At 33.2% G+C, this 18,383-nt stretch overlaps 1 protein-coding gene across 6 annotated transcripts in view; it reads left to right on the forward strand.

The window, feature by feature from the left end:
- Positions 1–18,383, forward strand: part of VPS13A (vacuolar protein sorting 13 homolog A) — a 204,475-nt gene that overhangs the window by 28,723 nt on the left and 157,369 nt on the right. For all 6 annotated transcript variants that reach the window (XR_012072042.1, XR_012072043.1, XR_004189589.2 and 3 more), the window contains exons 6-17: positions 1,724–1,833; positions 2,514–2,573; positions 4,604–4,663; positions 4,877–4,957; positions 8,342–8,399; positions 11,105–11,232; positions 11,430–11,536; positions 12,977–13,148; positions 14,692–14,754; positions 15,242–15,371; positions 16,207–16,301; positions 16,641–16,783. Coding sequence is in view for 3 of the 6 variants with exons in the window: in XM_006209353.4 (XP_006209415.2) it covers positions 1,724–1,833; positions 2,514–2,573; positions 4,604–4,663; positions 4,877–4,957; positions 8,342–8,399; positions 11,105–11,232; positions 11,430–11,536; positions 12,977–13,148; positions 14,692–14,754; positions 15,242–15,371; positions 16,207–16,301; positions 16,641–16,783 (1,207 nt within the window). In the remaining 3 variants the exon portion in view is untranslated. The remainder of the gene's footprint in view (positions 1–1,723; positions 1,834–2,513; positions 2,574–4,603; positions 4,664–4,876; positions 4,958–8,341; positions 8,400–11,104; positions 11,233–11,429; positions 11,537–12,976; positions 13,149–14,691; positions 14,755–15,241; positions 15,372–16,206; positions 16,302–16,640; positions 16,784–18,383) is intronic.

Raw genomic sequence — 18,383 nt, forward strand, 5'->3', positions numbered from 1 at the left:
GTGAGAAGAGAAACAATCCTAGGATTGAGCCCTAAGTATATCCAACATTTAAGGATTGTATAGAGGAGGAAAACAGCAAAAGAAGATGATGAAAGAGTGGTCAAGTAAGTAGAAGGAAATCTGGAGATTGTATTTCCATGGGAAAAGGGTGTTTTAGGAAGCAAAGAATTATCAGATCCTGCTGAGATATCAGGTAGATTGAGGATTAAGAAATAATCTATGACATTGGAGCTCATTGTCACCTTAGAAATAGCTGTTTTGATTGCTTGATGATTGCAGAGAAGCAGCTTCTATTTCTTCCATAGTCGGAAGATCATCTGCTAAGAGTGAAGAGAGCAATGGAAAGGTTGTTGGATCCTTGAGGCATATCAAAAAGAATTTTCAAATAGTTGTTCTGGAGAGTGTAAACAAATGGACCAGAGAAATATAGTAAGGTTCTTGGTTAGTTGAAGTTGGCAGTGACTAACTTACAGTAATGGTGATCTTTTCTGTTGTGATTTTTCTCCTCCACCACTCACCTGGCAAGGCATACACATGTTTATGTAAAAAGTAGACTGTTGGTTTTATCCAGGGTTGGAGATTTATTGACAGAGGGAAATGAGAAAAAAGAGCAAAAGAGTTTAAAGTGTTGGTGAAATAATGTATTATAGAATCTGAGTTGGATAAGAAAGTCAAAAAGAAACTAGTGGATAGTGAAAGAAAGATTTGGCATTTAATTGAATGACCAAATAAATTTGTAGAGCAAAGAATTTTATTAGGTTGTGGTGGGATTCAACATTTAGAATAAAAAGCTCTGTCTTCAAAGAGTTAATGTTTTACTGTCTGTTTATTAATTCTAAAGTCCTTTTCAGTATATTCAAATACATTCACTTACCTCTTGTTCACTCACCCTTGTCTTTGATGTACATGTCTTCATCAGCTTTTCTTTATCTGAAACCTCCTGGGTCAGCTGACTTAGGGAGTAGGTCATCAGAGGAAAATATAGTTAATATGTATATATAGGTGGAGCAGGTCCAGAAATGGGAAAGGAGATCGCTTTCTTTGGCATTTTCAAGTAGTGGCAAAAGGATTAGTACTTAGTGGTTATCACAGGCACATTAAAAAAATTAGGAACCTCAATTCTTTATTTTTTTTATATTTCCCGGGAAAGTGATGCAACTGGAGATAGTTAATATCATTTTTGAAAATGAAACAAATGATGAACTTCCCTCATCCTTGCTTAAAAGGAGAGAGGGAAAGGATCTTAAGCCTTCCTATTTTGTTTTCATTAGGATAGGAGCATATTCAGCTAATTTATGCATCTAACCACAGATAACTTACGATGATATCACTAATTTTAAGGGAGTTTTTTTTTCTTTGCTGCTGTTTCTGGCATTTCTAATATAAGCCTATTATAATTCTTACCTAATAATCTTTATTATTTTCCATATCTTTAGGTACTCAGGTGTACCTAGTATAACAGAAATTATAAAATTTAATGCCAGTAAATTCTACATGGTTGGCTTTAGTTTGATTGGACAAGAAACTAGCTTTTGAAAACTGCATTCAGTCCCTTGCGAAAGTCTTTTGGTATGTAAGACTTCTGGAAAGCCGGCTTTTAGTGTTCTGTTTACAAATACAGATTTATTTCTTTAACAAGGTAACATTTATGTTACCTCACTATGTGAATATTTATAGGGTGTATTTTTCATTCAAGTTAAAAAAGGAGTATTTGCAATTGCAGAAAAACAACGGGTGGAGAAACAGGACACTTTTACAGAGAAATTAATTACTCAGATAATAAAAAATCTTCAAGTGAAAATTTCCAACATCCATATTCGTTATGAAGATGATGTAAGTATTTTAATAGGTAATACTTATTCTTATATTTTGCTATTTATTGACTCCTGCTTTGTAGTGGTCAACTTATGAGATGCTGGGAAGTGGAGGGATACAGAGCTGAAGATGACATGATCTTTATTTTTATAATTACACTTGTATCTTGCAGTCCTTAGTGCCTTGATTACACTTTCCTAAAATGCTCAAATATCAGATAATGAAGGAGAATGCTTTTCTTATATTACGATCTCCTTTGTTAGGTGGGAATTATGAATTTAGCAGTTATGTATTTTTAAAATAGATTATATTTACTTCCTGGAAAGAGCGATGGTCGAGAAATCAGTAGGGCTAGACTTAACAAATTGTTTGATCTGAAATATATCATGTTTTTTTCTCTCAAACAGATAATTATTAGCTTCTTATAGTTCTATCGTGAGGGTCACTCACTTTTTTAATAAGCTTTTTCTGTAGACTGAAAAACATGCAGATATATTATTACTGTACCACACTAATACATTGATACTTAATATTTTAATTATTAGTAGGAAAAATATAGGAATAAAATTATTCCAGAAAGTAGGAAAATGTTTTTGAATGTTTGAAATAGTGTACTTCCCAGAGAGTTAACTTTTTCTGTAATGTGAATTTTGTCCAGCTACTAAAAAGCTGAGTAAAATTTACTTTTTCCTTTTTAGATCACAGATCGAGAGAACCCACTGTCATTTGGTATTTCCCTCCAGAATCTCAGCATGCAGGTACTTTGTTTAAAAAGAAATTCAACACAACATTGTAAAATGATTGTAAATCAATAAAAAATGTTAAAAAAAACCAAACAAACTTAGGGTTACCAAAGGATAAATTGGGAGTTCAGAATTTGGAGATACTAACTAATGTATATAAAATAGATAAACAATAAGGTCTCACTGTACAACACAGGGAACTATGTTCAATACCTTGTAATAACCAATAATGAGAAAGAATATGAAAAGTAATATATATGTATAACTGAATCACTGTGCTGTACACCTGAAATTAACATGTCATAAATCAATTATGCTTCAATAAAAAATACTGTTTCAAATTAAAAAAAATTCAACCATATTTAATTGTGCAGTATAGTTAATTAAACTACTAATTACTGTTAATGTGTGTCAGCATCAGGCATAGGTGTCTATATAGAATTGATACAGAAAGTAAAAAAACTGGATTGGAGCTGAGGGTAGATTGTTTCACATTTCAAAAAATGATAAATCAAATTTACTTTCAAATGTGAGGACCTATTATTTGCCAATTATGGAATTTGATACTTTTACTTAAAATAATCCATCTGAATTTTAAATGACTAAGTACAGAATAAAAGTAATGTTCATTTCAAAAACTGGTAGGTCATGAAAAGCCTAAAGAAAAGAAACAAATCATTCATTTTCTCACCACTGTTAATTGTGGCATACTGTCTTCCTGTGTAATTTTTTAAAGTAAGGAATTTAAAAAATAGAGTTGCACATAGAGAATTATGAAATACCTGCTTGCATCCAAAATGGACAAGTGTTGAATTTGTCATTTAGTTTCAGTTTTAAATACTTTTTAAGAAATAAGCTATTATGAATAAAGTTTAAATTCTTTTTGTATTCTACTTTCACTCTTCTCTCCCACTCAAGAGATAAACATCCTAAGGTTTTAAACTTTTATATACTATATCCATTAAAATCTGTAATATTTGGTAGGTTTTTCAAAGTTTACATAAATCTTTTGCATGATCCTTCTGTAACTTCCATTTTTCTCTATATATTGTGACATGATTTTGTTGCCACATGTAGCAGAATTGATTGAGTTTAACTGCTGTATGGTATTTCATTACATGCTTTTATTTGTTATATCAAGTTTTGTGTATGAATTTTGTGTGTGTGTGTATGATTTATTTTTAAAACTTGGACCCAACCTCAGTCAGAAAAGGAAAAACCAAATTAAAAGTTTTTCATTGAAGTTGGGTGAAGTACACTGTCAAATGCTATTGTTATATTGAAAAATAAGGATGGAAAATTAGCCATTGGATTTGGCAGTGTGAAGGTGATTGGTAACTGTGTCAGCAGCGGTTTTGACCACTGGTTTGAGAGGTCCTTGGATACTTGTCTCCTAGCCCAGACATATTCAATTAGAAATTCAGGTTCGAGCCCAGAAATCTACTTTAAAAAGCCCTCCAGGTGATCCTAATTGCAAGATAAAATTTGAGCACCACTGTTCTAGTCCATTTATTTCTCTACAAAAAATGAAAACCATCTTTTTAAACTAAGCATCTGATGTCAGTTTATTCCTCTCAGTGGCTTTCTGTTGCTCTTAGAACAAAGTCTATAGTTTTGTCTTAAAATAGCTTATAATCCCTTTGTAATCTGACCCCAGCTAAGATACCTGGTTTTGCTTCTTTGTTTTGCAGTGTGTTTTGGGGCCATATTGGGCTACTTCAGTTCTTTGAACATGCCATACATTAAGATGTCTTAGACATCACTTTTACCATCACATCACTGAGTTGAAGCTCCTACCCTATTCTCCCAGAGTACTGTATATTTAACCTTAATAATGGCACTTACCTACTTGTAATTTACTGTTTACTTTTTCAAAGCAGTGAGATCTTTGAATTCAGAGACTTATGGTCGGTTAATATTCTTTGAATGTTGTGTTTTGAAGGACACTTTAATGGTACATTGATCTAGGGCATGATAGATACTATTTATCGCTCTGCCATTTTACATGCAAGTGACAGTTTAATGGCTTTTTTTTTTCTTTGCAGACAACTGATCAATACTGGGTTCCATGTTTACATGATGAAACTGAGAAGCTATTTCGTAAGGTAAAATACACAAAAATTATGTTTCGTCAACCCATGGGCTTGACAAAAGATACTTTTATAAAGGCAAATGGTGATACATAGATAAGGATTTTTGTGAGTTGTGTTTACTTGCTTAGCTCTTCTTTGTGACCAATTATTTGGGACTACTGAAAATAGCATGTTAAAGATTCTGCAGAGAAAATGAGGCTTATAATAAACTTGATTTATTTTCAGTTAATCCGATTGGATAACCTTTTTGCCTATTGGAATGTGAAGTCTCAGATGTTTTATCTTAATAATTATGATGAATCATTGGTAAGTAAATTTTTTTGATACGTTCTATACACATTTGTTGGTATCATCTTTTGCTTAAGGTTTTATTGTTGTTTATCTAGCATATTATAGTCAGTGGTCTTTTTTTCCCTAGGCAAAATCTGCTCAAAAAATTTACAGAAATAGGTAAATATATATGTGTCTGTATACAAACATTTATATAAGCACATGCTTTTTTGTATAATTGGCATACAACATTTATTACTTAAAGGTGTACAACATAATGTTTTGATATTTGTATGTATAACAAAATGATCACGACAATAAGTCTGGTTGACTTCCATCACCATACATAGTTAATACAATTTTTTCTTGTGACGAGAACTTTTAATACTTACTCTCTTTTGCAACTTTCAAATATGTAATACAGTATTATTAACTACAGTCACCATGCTGTGCATTCCCTCCTCATGACTTAAATATTTTATAACTGGAAGTTTAGACCTTTTGACTCCCTTCATCCCTTTTGCCCATCCCCAAGCCCTGGCCTCTGACAACCACCAGTCTGTTCTCTGTATCAGTGAGTTTGGGTTTTTTTTTTTTTAATTCCACATAAAAGTGAGATAATACAGTATTTGTTTTTTCTCTCTGAGCTATAGCATTAATGCCCTCAAGTTCCATTTGTGTTGTCACAGAGAGCAAGATTTCATCCTTTTTTTTAATGATTGAGTGATATTCCTCTGTGTGTGTGTGTGTGTGTGTGTGTGTGTAAAACATTCATCTATTGATAGACATTTAGGTTGTTTCCATATCTCGGCTATTGTAAGTAATGTTGCACTGAATATGGGGGTGCAGATATCTTTTCAAGTTAGTGTTTTCATTTTCTTCAATTAAGTACCCAGAAGTGGAACTGTTGGGTTATACAGTAGTTCTATTTTTAATTTTTTGAGGACTTTCCGTACTGTTTTCCATAGTGTCTGCACCAATTTGCATCTCACCAACAGCACAAGTGTTCTTTTCTCCATATTCTCACCAACATTTGTTATTTTTTGGCTTTTTGATAATAGCCATTCTAACAAGTGTGAGGTGATATCTCACTGTGAATTTGATTTGCATTTCTCTGATTGTTAGTGATGCTGAGCCTCTTTTCATGTACCTGTTGGCCATCTTTCTTTCTTTGAAAAATGTCTTTTCAGATTCTCTGCTCACTTTTTTAATTGGATTGTTTTTTTTTTTTTTTGCTTTTGAGTTGTATGGGTTCATTTTATATTTTAGATGTTAATCCCTTATCATATATGATTTGCAAATATTTTCTTTCATTCATAAGGTCATCTTTTCATGTAGTTGATGGTTTCCTTTGCTGTGTAGAAGCTTTTTAGTTTGATGTAGTCACGTATGTTTGTTTTTCCTTTTGTTGTCAAATCTAAAAAATCATTGCCAAAACTGATGTCTTGGAGCTTACCACCTGTTTTCTTCTAGGGGTTTGTATGGTTTCAGATCTTATGTTCAAGTCTTTAATCCATTTTCAGTTATTTTCATTTGTGGTGTAAGGTAGTAGTCCAGTTTCATTCTTTTGCATGTGGCTGTCCTGTTTTCCCAACACCGTTTATTGAAGAATTTTCCTTTCCCCATTGTATATTCTTGGCTCCTTTGTCATAAATTAACTAATCATACATGCATTGGTTTATTTCTGGGTTTTCTGTTCTATTCTGTTGATCTGTGTGTCTGTTTTTATGCCAATACCATTTGTTTTTTACTTTTATTTGCGTTTATTTTTTGCTGAATTTATTCCCAGGCCATAAGTTTTTGTTTCTTCAGTTTCTTCTGGGATATCTTTTTCTTCTGTGCAACCTCCTCTTCTGGTTTAGGAACAATCTACTCTGTTTCAGCAAGTATCATCTCAATGTGGCAGAGAGAGCTCATGTAAGGGTTGATCCGACCATGAGCTCTGTAAGTCCTGCGCCGCATCTTGGGAGCTTTGTTCACCTGGATGTGCTCAGTGACCAGAATCTACATCTAAGCCCTTAATTTCTTCATTACTTACTGCATTTTTGAGCATGTGCAGTAAAAATTCACTCTTTTGGGGCCATCGACCCTGTGTCCAGCCCCACTGTTGTGCCTGGGCACACCTACTGACTCCACCATTGTAATGATGGAACGGCACACATCGTTTCTGTAAAGTGACGTCCTTCAGATGCTTGGTGGCTTTTCGGACATGCGTACCCTTAATGGCCTGGGCAGTTTCACGGGTGTTCTTAAAGTGAACACAAAGATTTGAACCTCTTGATTTGCATGATTTTGTGGGGCTTTCTGGGTCAAGTGAATAGCGAACCATTTTTAGAGGTCACCTCAGGTGGCCTACTGGAAAAGCAATAATACCATGTTGTTTTGATTACTATAAGCTTTGTAATATGTTAGAAATCAGAGAGTATGATGCCTCCAGCTTTGTTGTTCTTTCTCATGATTGCTTTAGCTATTTGAGTTCATTTGTGGTTCCATATAAATTTTAGTATTGTTTTTTCTGTTTCTGTGAAAAATAGATTGGAATTTTGATGGAGAGTGCATTGAATTTGCATTTTGCTTTGGGTAGTATGGACATTATTCCAGTCCATGAGCATGGGATATCCTTCCATCAGTTTGTATCCTCTTTGGTTTCCTCAGTGCCTTGTCGTTTTCAGGGTCAAGTCTTTCACCTCCTTGGTTAAATTTATTCCTACATTTTTGATGCAGTTACAAATGGAATTTTTTTCTTAATTTCTCTTTTTGATAGTTTGTTATTAGTGTGTAACAACACCACAGATATCTGTATATTGATTTTTGTATCCTGCAACTTTATTTATTATTCTAACAGTTTTGGGTGGAATCTTTAGGATTTTCTATGTGTATTATCATGTCACCTGCAAATAATGACAGTTTTACTTCTTCCTTTTCAACTTGGATGGCTTTCTTTTTTCACCTAATTTCTCTGGCTAGAATTTCTAATACTATGTTGAATTTAAAAGTGGCAAAAGTGTACATTCTTATCTTGTTTCTGATCTTAGAGGAGACACTTTCATCTTTTCATCTTTGAGTATGTTGATAACTGTGGATGTGTGATATATGGCCTTCATTATATTGAGCTATATTACCTCTATACCCACTTTGAGAGTTTTCGTTATAAATAGATGTTGAATTTTGTCAGATTTTGTGTATGTGCTTATACACAAATATGTATAAACACACAGATATCTTAATAATTTCTAGAGCATTCTTACATAGTAGTAGTTTAGTGAGGTAATTTCTAACCACTTTAATGATTTTTTTAGCTCAGTTCTCCTAAGTTTGTTATTTTGTAAATTGTTTTTAATGTTTGTGTTTTGCACATAATAGGGTTTTGTGGCAGAAAGGTATATTGACATGAATATAAATTGATCTGTTTTTTAATAGAACAGCCTGAGGAATGGCATTGTTGATGAAAATATTGTTCCAGAAGGTTACAATTTTGGTAAGTACATTTCATAAAATAAATGTGCAATGAACATAATCAGTATAGATTTTAAATGAATATTGTTGATGTCACTGTGATATTTCATGTTAATTTTTCCATAAAATTAAATGTATTTGTAATGTATATATGAAAGCAAAACACTTTTCTGTATCATGTGTGTTGATGAGTCTCAGATCTGTCACTTTAAGGCTGGACTTATTTCTGCTTTACCCTACTGTCATTTCTGGCTGTTTCAGTCAGTCTGATGAGGAGAGAGAAACCACACAGTAATTTAAGCAGGGAAAGTTTTTATGAAGAATTACTAAATATAATAGAAGATTATAATAACAAAGGATTGGCTAATAAAAAATAGAACTCTAAAGAATATAGAAATAGTAGGCAGAAGAAACAGCTCTTACCCTGGGACTTAGATGGAGTGCCCAAAGGAGAAGGTCTGCCTCCCTCAGCTGTGAGATCTAGAACTTGTTGGAAAGGGCATGGTCATGGTTCACTGATTGGCAGGAAAGTCTCTGGTGCCATGCCAGTAAAACTTGTAAATTAGCCTTCAGGAACATTTGGGAAATTGACCCTTTAGGGAGCCTTATGGAGAGTTGTCTCCAGAAGGCACTCCACTACAGAACTACCTTAGCAGGGTGCTGAGAGAATTTACTGCCTATTGGATGGTGCTAGCTGCTGTGCACTACAGGAGGTTGATTCTGAAGAAATCTATTGTGCTTCAGGAACTGGACACTGGAGAAACCATTTTCTGTAGGAGCCTCTCTGTAGGAGCTGGGTGTTGGCAAAACCATGGCACTGCAGGAGTCTGTTGAATCAGCACATTAGAACAGGCAGTAGGCATAACTTCTTCCTCCTGTAGTATCTCTCCAGTATTCTCTACTTACGAAGATTAGTATTATGCTAGATGGTAAAGAAAAAATTCTTAAAGGGCCCAAATCTAGGTTTTAGAGCAGGTAGAGAAGGATGTTCTGGAGCTTATGGGCAATAAATTGGTAACTGACACACTTGCTGGAATGGTGAGGATGAATGAGAGGTTTCTTAATATTTTTGTTTTTTCTTTTTTAACTTAATGAGAGAGATAGATGATAGCTTGTTTATAGGCTAGGATTGGAATGATCCATGGAACATGAAAAATAAGAGAATAGATTATTTCTGTATTGATATGGGTGAAAGGCGGTAGAATCTAATGTATAAGTCGAGGGCTTTGCCATAGATAGGACCGTGGTCAGTTTGTTTGTAAGATAGATTTCAGTTATAGAGAAGTCTTGGAGTAGAGTGGCCTTATCCATAATTAGGATTTTACCTAGTAAGTACTGACAAAGAGAGAAGGGCAAAGGAGTTGAAAGGTGAATGCAAGGAAGTGACTAAAATAACTGATCATGGAATTTCAACAGAGAAGGGAGGGATCTGAGGACATGAAACAGGGGTGAAAGACAGATAAAAGACAGAGGACCAGTGGATGGTGGTTCCCTTAAGACTTGAAAGTTTAATATTGAATTACTAGAATGATAAGTGGTGTTGAAAGGAGAGTTGGATGCTTGAGACTGAATTTATGGAGAGGTTGAAGACACTGGTATGATAAGGTCTAGTGGATGGGGTGAGGCGGGGAGAGTCCAAGGAACTAAGAGGCCATGGTATTGGGAAGATCATTTGTGTATTGAAATCACTCGGAAATTAGAATTGCCAAGAGCTAAAATCAGAGAGATGGGAGAGGGTGTAGCCCAGGGACGAATAAATTGTTGTAACCAAGGAGGATATAGTGGGTAATGTATAGTCTTGTATGTAACAAGAATTAAAGCTGGGGGAGAGGAATAATTTCATTTTTCAGACACTGATATTATGCTTTATATGTATACTTTTAAAACTTTCTCTTACTATGTCCTTCCGTTTATGTACATACATTTTTAACTGTGTAGTATTTTGTTGTATAGATGGATCATAATGAATTTAACTGGTCTCTTATTGATGAATATCTTCTTGTTATATTCAAGTTTAGAGTATTTTTGAATTTAGTGCTATGCCTCAGGAATGTTTAAAACAAGAGGAATATATTATCTGTGTATACAAATTAGCTTGTAATTTAATAGTTGATCTTTTTCTAGATTCAGCTATTACTGGTCTCCCTCTGCATTATTTTTACTCTTTTTGGCAGTAAAGATAAAGGGTTGAGAGAAGTCTTCGATTAAGGGTTGAGCCAATAAGGTTATCCTGGGTGAACTCTCATCTTCTCTCCTTTCCTTTTACCAGTTAAAAAGGGGGAAGAGATAGATACAGAGACACTGATCCAAAATTCAGGAATTATAATTATATAATGAAAGTCAGCAGCTAAATAAATTATTTTTCCCCTTAGCATTTCTAATATGCATCCATTCCTTAAAACTACTTCTATTAAAACTATTGGGCTGTTTTGTCTTTTAGAGAATGTTCCTTCTTATAAGGGTTATTTTGGTGTTTTGAAGAAGAGTTCAGTTAGCCTTTATTGTACTTAAAAAAGACAGTGTGAATTATAGCTAGGAAAATATGAAAGACTCTTCAACACTAAATGATAGTTCATCTGATCAAGTCATAGCACTTTGGAAATCTGGAAACTGTAGAAAAGGTATATAAGAAATGCAAATCAGCCTTTTCAGCTTGATTTCTTTAGCACTTTGAGACTCTTGAAAAATAACTCAATATAGTTTTTAACAGTTTGTCTTGTTTTCCAGTATTTCGCCCCATATCTGCTAATGCCAAACTTCAGATGAATCGCCGATCGGATTTTGACTTTTCTGCCCCCAAAATAAACCTGGATGTTGAGTTACATGACATAGCAATTGAATTTAATAAACCACAGGTGATTCTTTTTAAATGAAATTTTAAATTGTGAGTTACAGTTTAATAAAAGCAGAGCTAAGATTTTAAATGTTTTTCAAAAGTACATAATTGTGTATGATAGTGTTTCCTTAAAAAAGTCAGTAATTTAAGTTCATCTTCAACAACTAAACAAAAAATCTTAAATATTTAAGAGCTTTAATTTTTTTCATTCTTCAGTATTTCAGTCTAATGGAGCTTCTTGAATCAATTGATATGATGACGCAAAATCTACCATATAGGAAATTCAAACCTGATGTACCTCTTCATTACCATGCCAAAGAATGGTAATATGCCTTACGTTTTTTTAAAATTGAAGTATAATTGATATATATTAGTTTCAGGTGTAGGATATAATGATTTGATATTTGTGTATATTGTAAAATGATCACCACAGTAAGTCTTGTTAACATCCAGTATCCATGCATAGTTTCAAAATTATTTTTCTTGTGATAAGAACTTTTAAGATACACTCTTAGCAACTTTCAAATATGCAATAGAGTATTATTAACCATAGTCACCATGCTGTACATTATATCCCTATGACTTATTTATTTTATAACTAGAAGCGTGTACCTTTGGGCCTCCTCCACCTATTTTGCCCATCCTCCACCTACTGCTTCTGGGAACCACCAGTCTATATTCTGTATCTGTGAGCTTTTTTTTTTCTAATTCAATATATGTAAGATCATACAGTGCTTGTGTTTTTCTGTCTGACTTCTTTCACTTAACGTGAATGGACACTGAGGGCATTATGCTATCACAAATGGCAAGCTTTTCCCCCCTTTTTATGGCTGAATAGCATTCTGTTGTATATTTATACCACATTTTCTTTATCCATTCATCCATCAGTGGACACTTGATTATTTCCATATCTTGGCTATTGTAAATAATGCTGCAGTCAACATAAGGGTTCACATATCTTTTAGAGTTAGTGTTTTCATTTTCTTTAGATAAATACCCAGAAGTGGAATTGCTCAATCTGATTTTTAAGATTTAAGAAATATGACATAGAAGTGAATTTCTTCACTTTTAAAGAATTTTTTAGGGTATTCTCTGTAACGGCTGATACAAACTGTAGTGTGATTTGTGGCTTGAAATATTTGTAGTAGCTTTTGCTTATTACATTAATAAAACTGACTTAAAGTAGTTTTTATAATGAATTTACAACTGGAAATACTAGCATAGCGTTCATTTACTGTATTTTTGGAATTATTAAAAAACCATATCCCAGTTTGTTGTCTAGTATCTTTTTTTAGTATTTAAACTTTGGTATCAGATACATTAAACCTGTTATAAACCTGAAAAAGTTATGGGAGTCCGAAGTTTGCAACCCCTTTTTAAAATTCAAAAATTTTGTTTTTCCAGTTATTAAGCTCTTGTCTTGTTTCTGGAAGTTGCAATTGCTCTTTCAGTTGACTATTTATTTACTGTTCAGGTGACTAAAATGCTAGTTGCCAATTAATACTTAAACAATTTTTCTGTAGAACTTTATTTATTGTAACAAAATTTGATGATTTTGCTTATTTTCACTTAGGAAAGAGATAAGATTAAATAATGTATTGTTAATTACTAACAGGGTTGAGAAAAATGCCAAGTGCCCAGATAATGTACCATTTTCATTGCCTCTGTATTATGTATGTTGTTAGAGTAGAAGCAATATCAATTATATTTCATACTACTGGTTTGAGAGTGTTTTAAGTGTAGGGTTTTTGTTTTTTAACTAGGTGGGTTTATGCTATACGTGGTATTCTTGAAGTAAATGTTTGGCCCCGTTTACGGATGTGGTCATGGAAGCATATTAGAGAACATAGGCAAAAAGTGAAGCAGTACAAAGAACTGTATAAAAGAAAGCTAACAAGTAAGAAGCCGTCTGGTGAACTGCTCAGCTCTTTGGAGGTTAGCATATTTAAAAATTTGTTGAATATTTTGTACTACTTAACCTCTTAATCTTTAGTGACTAATGCTTCCTACTTACTTGTTCTAATTTTCTTTGATAACTCTGTCTCTTTTACTTAGACTTTTCCATACTCCTTAATTTCAGTTGGATGAGAAAAACTCTGGTGATGTTTTCCTGTGAACATTTGGAATTTGAGATTATTCTCTATCTGGAGAGATTTGAGCTTATGTGTATAGTAACTTGAAGTCTCACATAATTATGACATTGCTGCATTGATTCCAGTCTTCTTTATGTTGGTTTCCAAGTCTTCCTTATGTTATCTGTCACCACTCCATTTTCCCTATGTTCCCACCTAACTGGGCATTAGTCAAATAAATTTCCTGTCTTCTTCATGTGTATGCTTAAACTTGTAGTCAAGTCGGCTCATGCATTCCATCTGCCTATCCTCATCTCTGCCTATTCCAGTTTTACTCATCCCTCAAGTTCTGCTTAAGTTCTATTTCTTGTACGAACTTTCCTGAATTTTCTGTTTGAAATTTTTCTGAATTTTCTTTCCTGAATTTTTTTTCTTGTATGAACTTCCCTGAATTTTCTGAAACAGTGCTCTTTTCTCAATTCTTGTGGTGTTTCTGGTCTTTACCAGCAACTTTATATTTAATTATCTGTTTTGGGAGTTCTCTAAATATTAGTCTTAATCTTTTAGCATTATAGTTTATTCTAGAAGGTACTGTTTTACAAATAGATGAAGTACAGCTTAGAGAGCCTAAGAGGAATTCGTCTCTTGAAATTAATGGAACTGTTAAAAACTCCCTAATTTTGAGTTTTATTTTTATTTCTGAAGTAGACTTTCTGAAGACCTAGACTGTTGGGAATGCTTAGGTTTTTGCTTTGGTAATTACAGATTTCCTTACCTAGTTTTGGTAAAGTTTTCTAGATAATAGTAGGTCATTGTTGCTTCTCTTTGGGGCAAAAAGTGTTTGAGGATAGAGCTCTCAAAAGTAATCATGGAAATAACATATAGATATGATGAAAGATTGAGCTTATCTCAGTTTATTTCAGTAGCCACAGCAACTTTGAAAAGCGTAAAACTTAGAAACAAGTTTTAAGTATGACTAGATGTACTTGATATGTCTTAATGATTGCATATAAATATACATGTAATATGAAAAATTAATAATTATATTTTTATTGAAAGTAACACTAATGTGTTTACCCTCAGCTGCTGTTAAAGCCCAAGTAAAAGTCATTTTAAGTAGTACATGTATGTTATCTTTTAATATGTGTGTGTAAATCTTGTAGAATTCTAACTCATACATGCATGACATGTATGATTTCTTTGTTCAAAAAGTTACTTCATCATCAGTAATTTCTAAGCTGGCATATATACAAGCACTGCTTTTCAGAATTTAACAGGAATATTATGTTGATGAATGATCTGTTTTCTGCTTCCTATCATATCTTTTCTTTAGTGTAGCAATTTTATGGATCATATACTAAAATTATTTATATAAAGTTGTTTATGTAAACATTTTATTTTTTTAGGAGTTGGAAAAGACTTTGGATGTATTTAATATAACTATAGCAAGACAACAGGCAGAAGTTGAGGTAATTTCAGATTTTCTTTAAATTAGTAAAAATAAATCTAGAATCCATATAGATTTGACAGATGCTATGATTTTTGTCGGTATTGTACTATAATACACTGTTTCCTAAAAGCAGTTCAAATTTGCTTCTTTATGTTATAAGAAAATTTGATGTGGTGTTTTGCCGCATCCATTTAAATCAGACAGGTTCTATGGGGAAAACATTCTTTATAAATAATTAGTCTTATCAAATATTCAGAGTTCATATGAAGGTGAAAAGCCTTTTTTTTTTCCCAATTACTGTTGCTTGTAAGATAGTGGTGCTAACTGCTTGGTAATCCTATATTCTGATGATTGGCTAATGTTGCAGCTACTGTGTTTTATTTTCAGTATGATTATTGTTTACACTTATTCACTAAAGTGGATAAGCTTTGGAAATATCATCCTATTTCTTTAGATTATTAAATAAAGGATAATTTGTCATTTATTTGAAATTTTATTCATTTTAGGCAAAGAAATCTGGATACAGGATTTACAGAGAAGGAGCAAATGAGTCAGAAGATAATAAAGGATGGTTTAGCTGGCTGTGGAATTGGTCAGAATCACAAACTAAACAACAACCAGATGTTAAACCTGGAAGTACGTCCATTTCATTTTATACTAGTGTAGTTAATCATCAGGCTATGGTAATGCAGTTAACCATCAAGTATGAAATTAAGTTTTGCAGGAAATTTCCTTTCATTAAAATAGACATTGTAAGTATGTATATACATATGATATAATTTATTCTTACCAGTAAATTTACTATTGAACATTACAAATATGTATGTCAAGTAAAAATTAAGTAATTTAAAAAATCTTACTAATACTTTCAAATGAGCATTATGCCTAGAGGATTTAGTAAGTGCATATAGCACAGTGATAGATAAAATAAAAATTCCAGGAGAGTATAAACCATTGTAAATTTTTATTGAAACTTTTTCTTAGAAAGATATTTGTTTCTTAACCACATGTTTAAGATCATAATTTTGGAGGCTTAGGGGCTTGGGTTTACATCCGGACCTGTCACTTATTAGCAGTGTGGCCCTGACAAATTATATAAGCTCTCCAAACTTCAGTTTTCTCATTTTTAAGATTGGGAAAGTATGATATTTCTACTACCTACTTTGTATGCTAACTGTGTTGCCTAGCACAATGCCGCTAAGTGCCTAATACAGGTGGCTATTTTGTGAGCTCTTGCTTAAAAGAAATATTTAGAAATTTATATTGCTAAATTTATTTAGCAAGTTATATTTTTGGAGAATAATCCTTCTAAAATTGCCAGTCCATCCTAACATTCAGTGAATGTAATTTCTTAAAAGTATTATAAAAATAGAGTAAAATTTGCATTTAATTTATTAAAGGTAGCTAAGTTTTGGATTGGTTTTATCTTGTTACCAGTTAAGAACACAAAACACTTCTTTATGATTTGTAGGTCTTGAAGAAATGTTGACACCTGAAGAAAAAACTTTACTATATGAAGCAATTGGCTATAGTGAAACAGCAGTTGATCCAACCTTGCCAAAAACAGTAAAATGTTTTCTTGTCTTATACCTGAGTATTTAATGATAGATATGCCTACTTTTAATCCTTTCAAAATTACATGTTACTGACTTGTTCTGTGATCTTTCTCTGAGTCTGTAAATACTGCATTTATTTTAATTTCCCAGGTAGGGTTAAAAATTGTCCCCTACTTTTTAGTGTTATGTGGTGATTCTTTACTATATAAAGGATTGTTTTTGAAATATTTTCTGGTTTTTGGAAATAATAACCTATATGAATAGGAGTATTTGTTGTATTTATATATTTATATATATATATATAAATATAAAATTTTTTTTCCATTTTATTCCTCTGCATATACTCTAGTTTGAAGCCATCAAGTTTTTTGTTCACTTGAAAAGTATGTCTATTATTCTGAGAGAAAAACAACAAAAATCTGAGCTGTTAGATATTGTAGTGGAGGAATTCAGCACGTTGATTGTGCAAAGACCAGGAGCACAAGCAATTAAGTAAGTATTAAGTTTTTTTTTCTTTTATCTATAGGAAAAAATTTCACCATGAGGTTGGAAATTAGATTATAGTCTTACAGTGTTTTGTAAAGAGTACTATGGTCAACGCCCTCTTCCAGAGTTCAAACTGTTCACTTCTTGCTGTGTCATCTCATGGTGGAAAGGGCTGGAACCCCAACCCTATTCATGAGGGCTCTGCCCTCACAACCTAATCACTTCCCAAAGGCCCTACCTCAGAATACCATCACATGGGGCATTAGAATTTTAACATATGAATTTTGTGGGACATACACATTCAGAGCATAGCAGCTTGTGTTAGTCCCTTGACTCCAGCATGCCACACCAGGAATGTGGCCCACTGTCCCCATAGTTGCTGCTGCGCTGGGGAATGGGGGAATGATAGGCAGTTAAACAAAAAGGAGGAGAGCTCTCTTTCTGAAATTCAGCTGTCTTTTTCTTCATTTTTCCCTGGTTGTTAAGTTTTTTATTAAATTCCGGAGTTGCAAAAAAAACTGATTCTGGCAGTTTTTGTCAATTTAATGGTCATTTTGGTAAAGAAACTTGATTATGTATTTGAGCACCTTACTCTGCTACTTTCCATGACAATACTCCTCCATTAATTTTTTTTAAGGCTTTATTATTTTAGGACAGTTTCAGGTTTACTATAAAATTGAAAGGGTGGTATAGATATTTCTCATGTAGTTAATACTCCTACACATGCATAGCCTCCCCCATTATCAACATGATTCACAGAATGGTACATTTTTACTGAGAATGAACCTACACTAACATAATCACTCAAAGTCCATAGTTTATGTCGTGATTCACTCTTGGTGTCATAGGTATGGATAAACATATAATGACATGTGTCCATTGTTACAGTATCACAGAGTATTATCACTGCTCTAAAAATCCTCTGTTCCTCCTATTCATTCCCCACTCACCCCCAACCACTGATTTTTTTTTTCTTTACTGTGTTACAGTTTTGCCTTTTCTAGAGTGTCCTAGTGTTGGAATCATACAGTGTGTAGTCTCTTCAAATTGGCTTCTTTCACTTAGTGATAATGCATTTAAGCTTCCTATATGTCTTCTAATGAATTGATAGGTCATTGTTCTTAGCGCTTAATAACATTCCATTGTCTGGAAGTACCACAGTTTATTTATCCATTCACCTACTGAAGGACATCTTGGTTGCTTCTGAGTTTTGGTAGTTATGAATAAAACTGCTGTACCCATTTGTGTACAGCTTTCATATGGACATAAGTTTTCAGCTCCTTTGCGTAAATACCAAGGAGCGTGATTGCTGGATCACATAGTAAGAATGTTTAGTTTTATAAGAAACCACCAAACTTTCTTCCAAAGTGACTGTACCATTTTACATTTACGTCAGCAATGTATGAGAGTTCCTATTGCTCCATCTACGTCCTTGTCATTATTTGGTGGTGTCGTTATTCCATATTTTGGCCGTTCTAATAGATATGTAGTGGTATCTCACTGTTGTTTTAGTTTGCATTTCCCTGATGACATATGATGTAGATCATCTATTCATATGCTTATTTGCCAATCTGTATATTTTCTTCAGTGAAGTGTCTGTTAAGGT

The sequence above is a fragment of the Vicugna pacos genome, chromosome 4 (assembly GCF_048564905.1).
Source record: "Vicugna pacos chromosome 4, VicPac4, whole genome shotgun sequence".
Lineage (NCBI taxonomy): Eukaryota > Metazoa > Chordata > Mammalia > Artiodactyla > Camelidae > Vicugna > Vicugna pacos.